General features: G+C 41.4%; 1 protein-coding gene across 1 annotated transcript in view; it reads left to right on the top strand.

Annotated features, from left to right (window-relative positions):
* Positions 1-16,752, top strand: part of Fam117b (family with sequence similarity 117 member B) — a 70,955-nt gene that overhangs the window by 37,236 nt on the left and 16,967 nt on the right. The window contains 3 exon segments of the mRNA XM_059278097.1: positions 766-917; positions 3,350-3,442; positions 11,226-11,339. Coding sequence (XP_059134080.1) covers positions 766-917; positions 3,350-3,442; positions 11,226-11,339 — 359 coding nt within the window.

The raw sequence follows: 16,752 nt of genomic DNA, 5'->3' as shown, positions 1-16,752 counted from the left end.
GCCTTAGCCCACCAGGTGCTGGGATTAAAGGCTTGTGCCATCACTTCTAGCCCACGAATTCTTTTAAATTTCATTTAACATTTACTGTATATGTTGGGTTTTATTTTTACTTTTGTTTTTATTTATGTAGTAGGAACAGGATCAAAACCCAGGGCCTCATATATGCTAGGGATGTGCTTTATTTACTACTGAACTATATGTCCAACATAGAAATCCTTTTAAAATTATTTATTACTGATATATATATATATATAATATATAGTATGATAGGTATGTATAGGCACACACATGTCACAGCTTTTGTGTGTGTGTAGGTCCAAAGACAACTTTGTAGAGTTGATTCTTTGCTTCCATATGTATGTGGTTTCTGGGAATTGACTCAGGTCATCAGGCTTTATTGGCAGGTGCCTTTAGCGATTAAACCATTTCACTGTTAGGTAGCTGTCTGCTCATCCCGCTCCAGTTGAGGACTTTTGCAGTGCACTTTTTAAGGGTCTTCATCCACACTTGTCTTCTGAGAGTTAGACTTAGTGTATGTGTAGCTAGCTGTTAAAGAGGAATACTAGACTGAGGGAGAAAGTTCTGAACTAACAGCATTTACTTATTTCAGAACACACTGTGTAAATGAAATTATAGTATATAGCCATTTGGAATCAACTGTGAGTTGTGTTATCAATACCTTGTTCTATAAAGTGTAACATTCAGTTTCTTCTTTTCCTCCTGAACTTTTTTTTTTTTAAATAAACACTTTTGCTTTATACCTAGGTGACAAAACACGGCCACCTTCCTCAAGCCCCTCCAGCATTATCCGGCGCACTTCCTCGCTGGATACACTTGCAGCTCCATACCTTGCTGGGCACTGGCCCCGAGACAGTCGTGGGCAAGCTGCGCCCTGCATGAGGGACAAAGCCACACAGGTAGTTTCTCTTCCCTGCTACTCGGGAGCATTTAGTGCACGTCAGAATCTCCTCAGAAGCGTTCCCTGCCTCGCTTCCAGACACTCTGCTGAACTGTGTGGGATGTACATTTCAGAAAGTTCTCAAAAGTAATTCCTATACAGATAGACAATTGTGGGTGTACTTTCCCCCACTTACTGCTTAGAAGTTGGAATTTGGACTTGAAAATTTCTAATAGTAGGGTTTCTCTGCATACCATTTAGCATTTTTGTGTCAGAAAAAACCTCCATGTATTGGTAAACTACATTATATTGCAGATACTCTTTTTTTTTTTTTTTAGGTGTGTGTCTGTGTATCTGTGTCTGCATGCTTATGCCATAGCGTGTGTATGGACAAGAGAGCACAGCTTTGTGGAGTCAGTTCCCTTTCCGTCTTTCCGTGAACTCTGGGGAGGAAACACAGGTCGTCGTTGTCAGCAGTGCACCTTTATAAGCCCCTTCACTGGCCCCATTGCTAATAGACCCCATAAATGTAAACATCTCAAAAATGGAAGTCTGAAAAGCCAAGTTTCCTGCTTTTACATTTATAAAACTGATTAATTAAAGGAATCTTAGAAAGTCATTCATATAATGATTCATAAATTTATAGTTAAAGAATTGAAGTCCAGTATTGTACGGCCATTTCATGATTTCATGCTAGTTTAGAGTTTCTTTTTATAATATTACCACATTGTAATTAATTAAATATTTGCATAATCCTGTATTCATTGCTTTTCATACTTAGTAGACAGTGAATCCTGGTAAGGTAAAGCTGTGTCTGGCTTACGGTTTCTGTTTTCACTTACCTGGCATAGTAAGTGCTCAAGGAGCGTTTGCAAAACAGTAGATCAGCAGCACAGCCCCAGAACCAAAGTCAGAAAACTGGTGGTGGCGAATGCCTTGATCCCAGCACTAGGGGGCAGAGGCAGGCGGATCTCTGTGAGTTCGAAGCCAGCCTGGGCTACAGAGCGAGATCCAGAACAGACTCCAAAACTACACAGAGAAACCCTGTCTCGAAAAACAAAAACAAAACAAACAAACAAAAAAAAAGACAAGGAAACAAACAAAGCTGGTAGTGGTGGCACATGCTTGTAATACCAGTGCCGAGGAGGCAGAGACAGGCGGATCCCTGGCGCTTGCTGGCTAGCCAGTGTTGCCTATTTGGTGAGTCTCAAGCCAGTAGGAGACTGTCTCTAAAATAAGACGAATGGCTCCTGAGGAATTTTTAGTTGAGATTGTCTGCTCTTGCTTCCATACACATGTCCACCCTTCCGTGTGAGAACATAGAGATGCACACACATGCACAGAGGTGTACATTTGACACATCTGCAGGGCAAATTACCAGAAAAGTTGAATTGTTAAGCTGTATGTGACTTGTAACTGACACTAGCTGCCTAAAGCTTTCTGAAAAGACTGTCCTAATTTATACCTTCACCAACAATGTAGGAATATTTATGTTATCAACTTTTCACAGTCATAGTTAAGTTTAAACTTGATTTCTCTTAATTTTTCATGAGGTTGAACATATTTTCTTGTGTCCAGAATTCACTTATATTTGTATTTTCTGAAACTTAAGTTCCAAATTTGGTATAACCATCAAAAATTAATGTTTTTGAGGTTGTTCTCTACACATGTTCTAAGCAAGAGTAAACAGTATCAGGTTGAGGTTATGGGCTTTGGAGTCAAGTTTATTTCTGCTTCCTAGCCTTTAGAACCTAGGTACCTTATATAACCTCTCATTGTCATAGTTTGTTTATCTTCAAGATTTATAGAATGTTTAATAGTGCCTAGTAAAAGCACAAGAATCTACTTTTTTTTTTTTTTTCTTTCCTTGAGACAGGTCTCTCTCTCTATGTAGCCCGGTCTGTCCTGGATCTCACTCTGTAGACCAGACTGGCCTTAAACTCACAGAGATCCACCTGCCTCTGCCTCCCAAGTGCTGGGATTAAAGGCTTGTGCTATGACACCCAGCCTAAGAACACAGGAATACTAATAATTACTAATTACTACTGCCATGCTTCTCTATACTCTGCTCTGTTAGCAGTCTACTTATAGATTTGTAAAGATAAGACTGAACTTACAGTAATGGAAATGAAAGAGAGGTTAAAGTATCTATTATAATTAACTAGTGCTGAGAGACTTTGGGTAGTTTGTGGTATTTGAAATATTCTGGAGAAGTGGCCAGTGGTTAAGAGCTCTGTTCTTGCACCCACATGGTGACTCACAATCACAAGGTGCACATACATACATGCAGGCAAAACACTTATATACATAAAACAATAAACTCTTAAAAAATTAAAATACGCTGTAATAATACTTCTAATTTTTATGTAGCATACATTATTTAATAGAAAAAAAGTCTGATGCAATATTGTTAAATACTTGTTAAAATAACTGTTTTTTCCTCTACAATAGACCGAGAGTGCGTGGGCCGAAGAATATGCTGAAAAGAAGAAAGGGTCTCATAAGCGCTCAGCATCCTGGGGCAGCACAGAACAGCTTAAAGAGGTCGGTCAGCAAAGTGCTCTGTTGGCTAGTTCCTTAAAAGTCATGGACTGAAAAGATTTTCCATTTTCCTGGCACAGGGAAGGTATTATGTGTGTATGCGTGTGTGTAGAGGGTGTGTGTGTGTGTGTCTGTGCATGAACATATGGAGACCAGAGGTCCATGTCAGGTGTCGGCTAGTTTCACTCTCTACCTTTTTGAGATAATGTCTCTACTGAACCTCTCACTGTTTTGGTTGTACTGAGTGGCCAGTGCACCCCATCTGCCTTCTTCACACCTCCTGTTAATCCTATTGAATGAGAGTGAAGACTGTCACCCAGATTCTTTGGTCAGTTTAAACAAGCTTTATTTTCTGTCAGACAGGGCTATCTCCCCAAAGCAGGGTTTGAAAATACAGCATTGAACATAGGAAAAAGTGGGGCTTACATTGCCCCCTCCAAAACTGTAAGGCCTAGGGAGTTTTCATGGGTTGGGGATTTCCAGAGGAATTTCAGAATTATTTGCAGAACATATCTTATCAGGGTGTATTCAAGGTGTGAGTCAAACTCCATAGTTCCAGAGACAGGTTAGAGCATTTGGAATTTTGCAGCAAACTGCTGTGGATATCGCTCTGTATGCTGTGAATGTGTTGCTCTGATTTGGTTGATAAATAAAACACTGATTGGCCAGTAGCCAGGAAGTATAGTATAGGTGGGACAAAGACAGAGGAAAGTTCTGGGAACAGGAAGGCTGAGTCAGGAGTTGCCAGCCAGACACAGAGGAAGCAAGATGTAAAGGTACCAGTAAGCCACAAGCCATGTGGCAACTTACAGATGAATAGAAATGGGTTAATTTAAGATATAAAAACTAGATAGCTAGAAGCCTGCCACGGCCATACAGTTTATAAGTAATATAAGTCCCTGTGTGTTTACTTGGGTCTGAGCCGCTGCAGGAGCCAGTTGGACACAGAACTCCAGCTACAGCAAACAGAAATGAACTTGTTCTGACCTTATAACAAAATGACTTCCATCCTTAAGTTGGAGTTAGGCTAGTCCTTCATTCCCACCTCGTCTTAGTATCCCTTTGACATCCTTGATAGGGAACAGTCATTTATATCTGTTGTAGGAGCTGATAATGCCAGCAGAGGGCAAGTATCTGAGCGTTTTTTATTTGGTGAGAGACAAAATTTGTATTGTGACTAGCTTTTCTCTAATTATGTGTGATTGGTTAGCATAGAAAGTATAAATTTTTCTTAAAGCCATCTCTTTGTTTTATAAAGAGCAGGTTGAGTGCCTTATCATATTACAGAACTATTTTAGCTAATGATCTGCCTGTTGATAGATCTTGGCCTGTTTGGTTTTAACAGGTGCCTTTCTGAAAATGAAGGAGCTGGGTTTGTTACTAGGCTATATATAAATATAAATATTATATTTATATATATTTTCATTCCCCGTTGTCAGGGAGTTTCCTTTGGATTTAACATTCCAGCCTTTGTTGAGGATAAGGGGCAGTGTATTCTCTTCTGCAACTATTTCCTGCTGAAATTAGGGTGTCATAGTCAGGGCCCAGGGAGACCAGAATATTAATTAAAGGCTGGGAGGGGATTCAGGCAATGAGATATTTATTTCATCAGAAGCATCTGGTTTGTTGACCCAGCAGAAGAGACAGGAAACAGTCATGTTGGCTGGACTGGTTCATATCAGTTTTCAGCAAGTCTAGGGCTTTCTGGTTCTGCAGGACTACTAGGGGCTGGCATGGTGTAAATCACCTTTGGAGCAGTTTGTAGTCTGCAGCTGATTTCTAGATGGTGTCTACCAGCCAGGTGGAACCCTGCTGACACAGATGCAGACTAGGGACAGACATTAAAGTAAAGGACCTTAAAGGAAACTTTTCCATTGGAGCTTCAAGGCCCATAGTCCTGGTAGTTGAGGGAGGGGAGGAGTCCCAAGACCATGGGAGAGAGAGCGATTCCACCCTCAGGAATAGGCAGGTGGGAAACTTAGGCTGTTGATTGACAGGTTTACTTATCTGGAGTCGGTTTGACCTGTGAGAGATAGATCCAAGTCTTGTGACTTCCACTTCCTGAAGCTTACTAGTTTGATATATTAGTATTACCATTGTTTGCAGTCTGTACTGAAATCCTCATTGTAGAAAAAGCAGCTAACAGGTGTCTGTAAAACAGCTGGAGTAGACTCAAGTTTTTGAGTCATAGAAACTATGGCTTAGGATTAAAAAGCATGAACATTCTTTATTGTCCAGAGGGCTGGATATAGATTGGACAGAGATGTTTTTAGCATCTTCAAGTCTATATTTAAGAGACTACCAAAGGAAATTTAAAATCTTGAGCTTGTGATTGATAATAGTAGTCGGTGCTTACCAACTTACCAGAACTCTTGATCAATGTTAACTCTGAACCTTTGAAATCTTAGTAAAATAATAGTATAGAGTAACTGGTATTTATATCCTAAATTATTTTCTTAGATTTTTGTAATTTATTTAAAAGATTTTATATCCTCAGATCTTTATAACTTGTATTTATTTTAGAATATTTTCTTAGACTCTCAGAACTTATAAAAATTTAAAATAGTTTTTAAGTAGTTGTTTACCTTGAGATATAAGTAGTTTACCATGAGATATAAGTAGTTGATTATTGAGAGCAGTCATTGAAAAGCAAGTTCCTTTAAATAGTAAAAGTTGTTGGGCAGTGGTGGCACATGCCTTTAATCCCAGCACTCAGGATGCAGAGGCAGATGGCCAGCCTGATCTACAGAGCAAGTTCTAGGAGAGCCGAGGCTATACAGAGAAACCGTGTCTTGATAAAACAAAACAAAAAATTATAGACTTACTGGCTACCTGGATGGTTACCCCGATAGTCTCCAAGAATAGTGTCGTTGGGGATGGAGGTCAGTTTTTGACTGTCATGCAGGACAGCATTGCAAAGGTCTGAGAGGTGTTCCTGCAGAGAAGGGACTTGGGACAGTTGACCCTACGTTGACTTAGGTGTAGTAGGGCCATCAGCCCAACAGTGTCTGCAGCGTGTGCAGTGCCTGGGCACAGGCCAGGCACAGGCCAGTATTTCCCAGTGGTAACTGTCACCACAATCCAGGGCTGTGCCCATTGGCTTCTTTGGAGACCTTAGGGTCGCTGCTGGGAGCTGGCATCTCTGTCTATCATAGGAAGGCTTTTTTTTTTTTTTTTGTTAAATTAAACATTTTAAATGCTGCATTCAGTAGATCTCTGCAAAGTTTTGAGGGCCATCTGTTCAGTATACCTGATTTAAATGAACTATTGTTTTTAGTTACTTGCTTTAGACTTAACCCTGAAAACATACATAGGAGGCTAAACAAATCTTATTCCTGTAAATAAATTCCATTTGTACCCAGCATGACTATAAGCATGTTCTGAACATATTAAAGAATTTGGTTATTTATTACTATTTTTTTTAATTTTTTTGTTTTTCGAGACAGAGTTTCTCTGTGTAACAGTTCTGGCTGTCCTGGAACTCACTTTGTAGACCAGGCTAGCCTTGAACTAACAGATCCACCTGGCTCTGCCTCCCGAGTGCTGGGATTAAAGTCGTGTGCCACCACCGCCCATCTCGAATTTGGTCATTTAAAGGTGACTATCAACCCATGTTTTAATTATTTTTTAACAGTCTGTAACAAGTTAATAGCTTTTATAAGATTGGGATTCAAACTTAATTTTAAATTGATTAGCATTCTCATTGTAGTATTAGTTCTTGGAAACATTGAACTTGTAGGGGTTTTAGACAGGGTGTGCTGCAGGCCCAGTACAATTTAACAGGAAATGGTAACCATCGGTACTTCGTCTGTGTCCAGCAGTGAGGACCAGTGCTTAGCTTTTATACAGTTTCCCTCCAATAACCAGCACCTGCATACAGAGTCTCTGGGCCTTCGTCCTCTCAGGTAGGCCTGCAGGGCCGGCAGCAGCCTTGTCACATCACCAAAGGCAGCGTCTTGGCTCTAGAGCTCCCCGGGGACCAGCACTTCCGGAATCTCCTTTCCCTCTGTTTCTATTTTCTGTCTTTTATCCATCGTCTTCCTACTGTTGTGCTGTGGAGCCCTTTTTAGCCATTTTCATCTAGAACCTTAGTTAAGAACCCGCTGCTATGAGGACCTTTTAAGATTTTCATTGGCTCTTCAGGTGATGAAAATCACATTCATATTTGTAGATCTCTAAGGCTACCTAGAAATCATTTCATGTTACAATATGACAATGTCTGTCAGCAAAAGCCCTTTTTTGGGAGGAGGGGGCTCATAAATATAACAAAGAAGTACCCCGCAGGGCAGAGGGAGAAGCTTGCTGGGCACAGTGACAGACTTCAGTTGGCTTGTGTGCTTTCCTTAAGACAGAAGGAAACTGTCTTAAGTTTTTGTGTTTATAGTTGTGGCCCTGACTCTTTAGCTTTTTATCTTTCATGTACAGTAACAGATTTGTGTCTGTCTTTGTCCAAGACCCTGGCCATAACCTATCTCATGACATTAAACCTCTGCTGTTGCTTCTAAGACCCAACAGGGGTGCTGGTCCACTAGTGACTGTCAGGCCAGAGAGGCCAGCAGCCCTGAGCAGGAGGGTAGACTCAGCCTAGGCTGACTCTTTTCCATGAGACAGTTTCTTTTATCTCTTACTTGGGTTTGCTTTGGCGGCATTTTGTCTTGACTTTCTTAAAATGATTTTTTTTTTTTGGGTGTGGGGGGGAGCTGAGTATCGAACCCAGGGCCTTGTGCTTGCTAGGCAAGTGCTCTACCACTGAGCTAAATCCCCAACCCCATTAAAATGATTTTTTTTAAGTCTTAGTTCTCTAAGTGTAAACTAGAATTAGCAAAATTATTAGAATTTTTGCGTATAGTAAATGGCAGCATCTCTGGTTTGATAAATGCAGACAATGAATTTGAGGACCTTTTTTTTTTTTTTTTCCTTGGTTTTTCGAGACAGGGTTTCTCTGTGTAGCTTTGCGCCTTTCCTGGAACTCACTTGGTAGCCCAGGCTGGCCTCGAACTCACAGAGATCCGCCTGGCTCTGCCTCCCGAGTGCTGGGATTAAAGGCGTGCGCCACCACCGCCCGGCGAATTTGAGGACATTTAAAGATAATCACTTGGTTCAGTCTTTGACATTTGAGATAAAGTTGACACCCAGAAGACCTATTATTCAGTTTCTTTTTAAGAGCAAGTAGTTATTGACCGTTATCCAAGTTATACACCCATGTGTAGATTTTTAACTATCAACCCTTGTTAAATAAGTTTTAAGTTATTTGTTACACTTTATAAATCTTGAGATACAGAAAGTGCATGTAATAGTTTTGTAAATCTTGAGATGACGTATCTTTCAGCAGAAGTCTTAGGGAGTCAGTGGGGTCAGTAATCCTTTTCTTTCCAGCTGTTTTGATTTGCTCTCTTTCTTGTCCTAACACCAAGTGGCTCACCTGGCATAGGACAGATGGGAAACTTTTAAAAGAGAAGCAGGAGCCATAACCCAATTCGTAGCTAGCTTTTCATGAAGCAGAACAGCATAAAACGATATTTCAGTATTATCATATCATATCTGAATCCCTGCTAAATTGAATTCAGTGACCAGGGGGAGGGGCCAGAGCAGCCTGAGAGCAGAGAAGACAGCCGTGGCAAGTAGCCAAAGCCGAGCAGCACTGCTCAGTCTCCCTGCCCACCCGCTTCGGGGTCGTGTGGTTCTTATGCACAGCTGGGGTCTAGGAAGCAGGAGGGAGGGCAGTGGAGGAGGGTTCACTTCCGGGAGTCTGTGGAGGAACTGCCAGCGGCAGAGCGGATCTTGGAGCCTGCCCCTGCTGCCTGCCTGTCCGTGTCCAGCTCCCTGCCCAGGCCACCTAGCCCTTGCTGTCTGACCGTAAAATATAAATACTTAATAGGAAATGTGTGCTATTAATCTGAGGATGCAAGGCTTGTGCTAAATAGAGTCTGTATGCACTAGAAATATATAAGGACATCAGATTTATAAAATTAATATGATTAAGAAACTGATGTTTTTCTGCATATGATAGTGCTTTTGAGATTTAGTAACAGCATAGCCAACTTTTTCTTTTTATCTTTTTTTTTTCCCCCTTGTTTTTGGTTTTTTGAGACAGGATTTCTCTATGTAGCCGTGGCTGTCCTGGATCTCGCTCTGTAGACTAGTCTGGCCTCAGACTCACAGAGGTCTGCCTTCGTCTGCCTCCCAAGTGCTAGGATTAAAGGTGTGAGCCACCACTGTCTGGCTTCAGCATAACCAACTTGATTACAGATGGCTCTGTGTTGTGATTACTGTTTTCTGTGTCTGTAATTAATGGCATTGCATTTCACCCATAATAGGAGTAAATGAGAAAAATGCAGTCAAAGGATAATGGTGAGACAGCCATTGATCTGTATTTGTAGCCGGGCGTGCGGCACACGCGTGTAGTTCCAGCACTTGGGAGTTGGAAGCAGGAGGATGAAGACTTGAAGGCCAGCCTTAGTGTGGTGGTTTGAGGTGTCTCCCTTAGTCTCAGGCCTTCGAATGCCTGGTCTCCGTTGATGACACAGTTGCGGGGTAGGTCGAGGAGCTGTGGCCTTGCTGGAGAAAGTATGTCACTGGGAACGGGCTTTGAGGCTTCAAGGACATGTGCCATTCCCACTTTGCTCTCTGCTTCAAGCTTGTAATAAAGATGGAAGCTCTCAGCCTCTTGTTTCTGTCACTGTGCTTTGCTGTACCATCATGGAGCCTTATCCCTCTAGAACTAACTGCAAACCCAAGTAAACTCCTTCCTGTATTGCCTTGGTCATGGTACTTCATCACAGCAGTGCAAAAGCAGTTAATGCACTTGGCTGATGAGATCCTGGCTGAGAAAACGGCAAACTGTATTCTCTACTTAAAGATTTTATCTTAAGTGTATTACGTGGCTTGGTCTTCTAGTTTCCTTCCTGTTGCTCTGATAAACACTTTGGCCAGAAACAATTTGATTAAAAATAAAGGTTTTCTGGGCTTAAGGTGAGAGACAAGGAGGGGAGGGAGAAGAAGAATATGGACACAGGAGCAGCCTCGTCATATTTCATCAGAACATAGAAAGCAGAGAGAGAATAGAAAGTGGAGTAAGCCTATAAAAGCTCAAAGCCTGCCCCTGGTGATGCACTTCCTCTAAGAAGGCTCACCTCCAAATGGTTCCATTACCTCCTCACACGGCACCACCAGCTTGGGACCAGGTGTTCAGACACATAAGCTATGGAGGATGTTTCTCATTGAAACAAACACACTTGGCTTGATTTGTAAATGTCACTTAATTTTTGTATTTGTAAAAATAGTGAAGCTCGTCAGGTGATGGTGCATTCCTTTAATCCCAGCAGTCGGGGTGGAGGCCAGTGGACCTCTGTGAGTTTGAGGCCAGCCTGGTCTGTAGGACAGGGCTTGGTCTATAGGATAGCCAGGACTGTTACACAGAGAAATGCTATCTCAGAAAACAAAACAAAAATTTTTGAAGCTCAGTACAGAAATCGAAATAAAAATTGATTAATGGTAAAGGCAACCAGAGAGTAGGTTGTTTCTAAGCACAGTTTAGTGCTGAAAAGTGGTGAGTGCTTAAGAAGCTTCAAGATTAAATACCGTGTCGAGTAGACTTCTGTTTCTCCTTAGAAGAAATCATACATACATGTGTGAATATGTATATAAAAATATTGTTCAACTAGATTTTGTAATATGGTTTAAAATTTCAAAGTATTAAGGGTGAATTTTATTGGTTCTTATTAAACAAGAATGTGTTTTTTAGCGTGGAAAACACTCTGGTTCTTCCTGTTTTTCCTTTTTTCAGATTGCAAAATTACGCCAGCAGTTGCAGAGAAGCAAACACAGCAGTCGTCATCATCGAGATAAAGAAAGACAGTCTCCATTCCATGGCAACCATGCAGCTATTAACCAGAGCCAGGTAAGAAAAGAAACTGCCTTTCTTGTAGGTGGTTTCTAATTGTTCAGGGCACAATGTCCAAAACCATGTTTGAAACAATGGTTTCAGTACTAAGTCACAGCTTTCCCATTTCCCAGATTTACAAAATAGTATTTCATCTAGGAGACATACCCAGTTACACATTTCTTAAAAAGTGTCTTTATTTATTTACTTTGGGACTTTTTTCTCCTCCAGACGGGGTTTCTTTACACAGTCCCAGCTGTCCTGGAACTCACTATGTAGACCAGGCTGGCCTCGAACTTAAAGAGATCACTTGCCTCTTTCCTGAGTGCTGGGATTAAAGGTGTGTGCCATGCTCAGCTCCAGTTACACATTTTCATTTAGTCCACTTTGCTGAAGCGGGATGCTGAAGCGTGGCATTGAACAGACCTTTATCCTTTCTAAGTTTCAGTTACATCATCTGAAAACTGGGAGTAATAATTCCTGTCTCAGTGTCTTCTGGGAGGGGCAACTAACTGGTTTAATCCTATGGAGGAGTAAGTGGCTCACACATAGAGCTTTTCTCTGGATTTAGATGGCTAGATAGAGTTCTTGGTATAAAGAGAGCAAGTTTATCCACGTCCTGTGATTGAAAGTTTTGGGAATCCAGGAACCTGCATTCGGTTTTCTGTCAGAGCAGTAGGGCAGTGATCCTGGAAGGTGGAAGGAAACTGGAAGGCTAATTCTGTGACTCTCAGATCATACTTAAGACTCGATTAGCTGGTGGAAGCAAACTACCCTACCACCTGTTTGTAAGTCAAGTTTTTTTTGTTTTTTTTTTGGTTTTTTGAGACAGGGTTTCTCTGTGTAGCTTTTGCGTCTTTCCTGGAACTCACTTGGTAGCCCAGGCTGGTCTCAAACTCATAGAGATCCACCTGGCTCTGCCTCCCAAGTGCTGGGATTAAAGGTGTGTGCCACCACCGCCCGGCTGTAAGTCAAGTTTTACAAGATGTAGGCCATCTTGTTCTTTATGTATTGTCGTTGGCTCCATTCTTAGTACAACAGTACCATTGAGTAGTTGTGGTAGAGAACGAGTTCCAGGACAAGAACCAAAACTACACAGAGAAACTATGTCTCCAAAAACAGAAAAAAAAACCAAAACAAAACAATTCCTTTTTTGAGTTGATATTTTCATGATTGTTAATATGTGTAGGTTGTATGCAATAGAAAATATGAGTAGAGGAATAGTTTTTAAAGTAACTTGAGTGTTGTAAGTTTGTAGTTTGGTTTTAGTTTCTAGTAGTTTTTCCCCAAGTATAAGATTGTACTTAAAAAATATGATTGGAGGTATGGCTTAGAGTGTACTGCTCTTGCAGAGGAGCACCCAACTTGTAACTCCAGCTCTAGAGAATCTAATTCTTACAGTCTTCCTAGGCATCTATATTCACATGCATGTACTTGTACACCAACACACACAAATAATTAAATATAAAATCTTAAAAAATAGAAATATGATTGGATGCTTATGTTAAAACACACAAACAATTTTGTTTTTGAGAAATTGAAATGTTAACTGTCAACAAAGAGATATAAAATTTAATATATAATAAAATACAATAACTGTCAACATTGGAATATTAACGGAAAATTACCATTTTTACATTCAAAGGACTGGAGACTCATGATTTTACAGATGAGTTTTCCATCCTCGTCCTTTCTAATTCATCCATAATAACTCTATTAATTTCTTTAAAAGTAAGGCTGCTTTGTATTCCTCATCATATTTTCTTTCAAGGTCAATTTAAGGTTAAGATTGAATTTTATCAAGTTAAATGATGCATTATAGGAGTTGATCAGGTTTTGAAATGATTTTTGAATACCATTTTATTAATGTGAGAAAATTTTAGCTGGGTGTACTGACAGAAGCCTGTAATCTCAGTATTTGGGGAGGCTGAGACAGTTATATGTAGCAAGAGTTTCTCCCAAAAACAAGCATAAATGTACCAGACATAGTGGTACACACCATTAGTCCTGGCATTCTTGAGGCAGAGGCAAGAGGATCTCTGAGTTCAAGGTCAGCTTGGTCTACAGACTGAGTTCTAGGACAGCCAGGACTAAATTACATTTCTTTATTTTTATTGTTTTTTTTTTTTTTTTTTTTTTTTTTTTTTTTTTTTTCCCGAGACAGGGTTTCTCTTTGTAGCTTTAGAGCCTGTCCTGGAATTCGCTCTGTAGACCAGGCTGGCCTTGAACTCACAGAGATCTACCTGCCTCTGCCTCTGCCTCCCGAGTGCTGGTATTAAAGGTATGCACCACCACTGCCAAGCTGAATCAGACTTCTTTTCCTGCTATTGTGTGATATTTTGATTGCATTCTGACAATATATTTTGTTTTGAATCAGAGGGTAGAGTTAGCCCTAGCTGACCAAAATTAACCAAAGATGTTTTGAAGGACTCAGGAAGTAGTAAGGCGGGCTTAGAGAAGATCTCAGCCCTTTGGAGGAAGGAACGAAAGGGGTAGGAAGTCACTGGTGGCTGCTCCGCTGCTTCTCTGACCTTTCAGGTTCTTACCCTGATATCTGCTTCCTGATTTTTTTTTTTTAAATTAATAAAGGATAGTTAGATAAACACATCACCTGGCATCCAGTTCGGGGCACAAGAAAGCGTGAGATAACCGCTCACCCCGGCTTTGCAGCCAGTGCAGCCTCAGCCCCAGCTGCCAGAGTCAGCTGGCGTTTCTTCCCTTGCCCCACGCCCTTTGAGTGAGCCTGGGATTTTTCTGTTGAAGCCTCTCTACAACAGCTCCAGCTGCCACCCACACTCCACAGGCGCCTAGACTCCAGAGGCCACCACAGTTAGCGGTCCACCACCAGCCAGCTCTACGCTCTCACTTCCCACCCATCACACATGCTTCCTCCACAGGTTCCATGCTTTCCAGACCTCTGGCTCCTTGGCTCTTTTCCCCGTGGGCTGTGGGCTTCCCCTGGTCCCCTCCTCAGGCTGCTGCCAATAGGTCAACCACTTTGACACCAGCATGGACTTCTGTTGTTGCAGCCGCCACACTCTCTCAGCTCACAGCTGTGCGGGGGCAGCTGCCCTCAGCCAGGCTGTGCACCGTCCATGTTCTCTGCCCAGCTGTGCTGTGAGCGGCAGCCAGCCCCACACTTCACTGTCATCGTCAGCAGATCTGGGGAGACAACTGAGACTTCTTAAAGAGGGTATTAGTTTAAAAAAAAAGAAAAGGAAGGGGTTTCCCATGTTAGAAATGGGAAATGTTATGATGCACATTGTTAGGTCCCTGTATAGTTGCATAATGGATGGTTTGAAAATAGAACAATTAAGTGAAGAGGTAATTAACTTTGCTGGGATTGACATAATGTCAATTATCATTTTGGTAATTCTTGTTTTATTCCCTAAAAAAGTTGTTTGATAACAGTGCCAAATACGAAGCATTGACTGATGAGGTGAAATCCTTAGGAAGACAGACTAATGGAGCTAAGAAAAACACTCACCCAGAGACAGAGGAGTTGAGAGCAGAAGTTAGCACACCATCGCATTATGAAGCCTAGAGGAGCAGCCCAAGGTTATTAGAAGACCAACCTTAGTTTATCCAGTTACCATTCAAGAACGGCCTCCAGATGATAGGAACCCCAAGGCTATTCAGAAGTTAACTGGGATCCTATAGAAATGTTAGATTTGAAGGGATTTAAAGAAGCAATAGTTCATATGGTATGCATTCACCTTTTGTGAGGCAGATGTTAAATTCATGGGCTACTTGGAACAGAATTATTCCACGAGACTGGAAAGATTTAGTTACAGCAGTAATGGAAGCTGAATTGCTAACTGGTCTTATTAATAGAAAACCCAGAGTCATATATTGGGGTGAAAGCTGAAAGATCAGAGGGATAGAGCAAGTCAGCCACAAGTACTTACCACTAGGAAATCTTCAGCCCCAGAGAGCTTCTTGGATACTCACACTTTATATACCTTTCAGTGCCCTGCCATCTTACTTCCTCTCTCCACGCAACTACCTCACTTCCTCTTTCCGCCTAGCTCTGTCACTTCCTATCTGTCTATACAGACCTCCAGACCTCTACAGTTAACTAGCACTGGGATTAAAAGTGTTTGCCACCATGCCTGGCTCTGTTCCCAGTGTGGCCTTGAACTTACAGAGATCTGGATGAATCTGCCTCCCGAATGTTAGGAGGTAGTAGCAGTGCTACCACTACCTGACCTCTATGTTTAATATAGTGGCTGGCTTTGTCCTCTGATCCCCAGGCAAGCTTTGTTAGAGCACAAATAAAATATCACCACACTGCTCCTCAGTTACAGTGGAGAACCTGGTGGAGAGGGGAAGCTAGGGGCCATCAAACAGCAAGGCAGGTTAGAGGTTATGAGATTTCCCAAGATCAAATCCTTTGTGGGGGCCATTATGATGATATGGAAAGACATGTTATATTTGATGATCACACCTTGGCCCTATGCCATACAGCAGCTTTGAATGCTTGGGACAAGATTGAAGATTCCGGAAAGAGGACTGACTCCTTCACTAAAATTATACAAGATGCAAAAGAAGTCTTCACTGATATTTTTTTTTTCACAAAGATTGACTTCAGCTGCAAAAAGAATTATACCAGATCCAGAAGTTAGATGAATATTAATTGAACCTTTAGCTTTTGAAAATGCTAATTCAGAATGTAAAAGAGTGATCAGGCCTTTAAAGGCAAGATCAGCACCCATAGATGAATAGATTAAAAATACAGATGATATTGGATCTTATACTTATGATACTTGGATAGAAGTGACTTCTATAAATTTTAAGAAAAATCAGAGGGTTAGATGTTTTAATTGGAGTAAACCAGGTCATCTGAAAAGGGATTGTAGGCAGGGCGTTCCTAGGAACAATGTTTTTTTCTGGAGAGAATCCAGACAGAAGGCCCCAGCCTTCTGGAGTATGCAGAAGGTATGGCAAAGGCTAACAGTGGACTAATGAATGCAGGTCAACACAGGACAGACAAGGTAACCCTCTGCCATTGGGAAACGCCGTAGGGGCCTCTCACAGGCCCCTGAATCAAATGGTTCAGTCACTCCCTGTCAGCACTGGGGAAGCTCCTCACAGAGCAGTTAAAGACTTGATGCCTGTGATAGAAGACCACACTGCTCCGGATGGCTGAGCAGCCTTAGAAGATGAAACAAAAATTTCAGGAGAAACTATAAAGCAAATATTTTGGCAAACTTCTATAAATGATCAAGACCAAAGTTAATAATATGAATAAATGGCATTGTAATTGAGGGTTTGGTAGACACAGGGACAGATGTAACAATAATTGCACCAAAATTTTGGCATCCAAATTGGCCTCTTCAGGAAGTAAATGTTCACCTTTTAGGGATTGGAACTTTATCTCAGGTAAAACAAAGCTCAAGAGCTGGATGGTGGTGGCGCACACCTTTAATCC

The sequence above is a fragment of the Peromyscus eremicus genome, chromosome 13 (genome assembly GCF_949786415.1).
Source record: "Peromyscus eremicus chromosome 13, PerEre_H2_v1, whole genome shotgun sequence".
Classification (NCBI taxonomy): Eukaryota; Metazoa; Chordata; class Mammalia; order Rodentia; family Cricetidae; genus Peromyscus; species Peromyscus eremicus.
The sequence above is the reverse complement of the archived record's forward strand: the minus strand, read 5'-3'. Positions and strand labels throughout refer to the sequence as shown.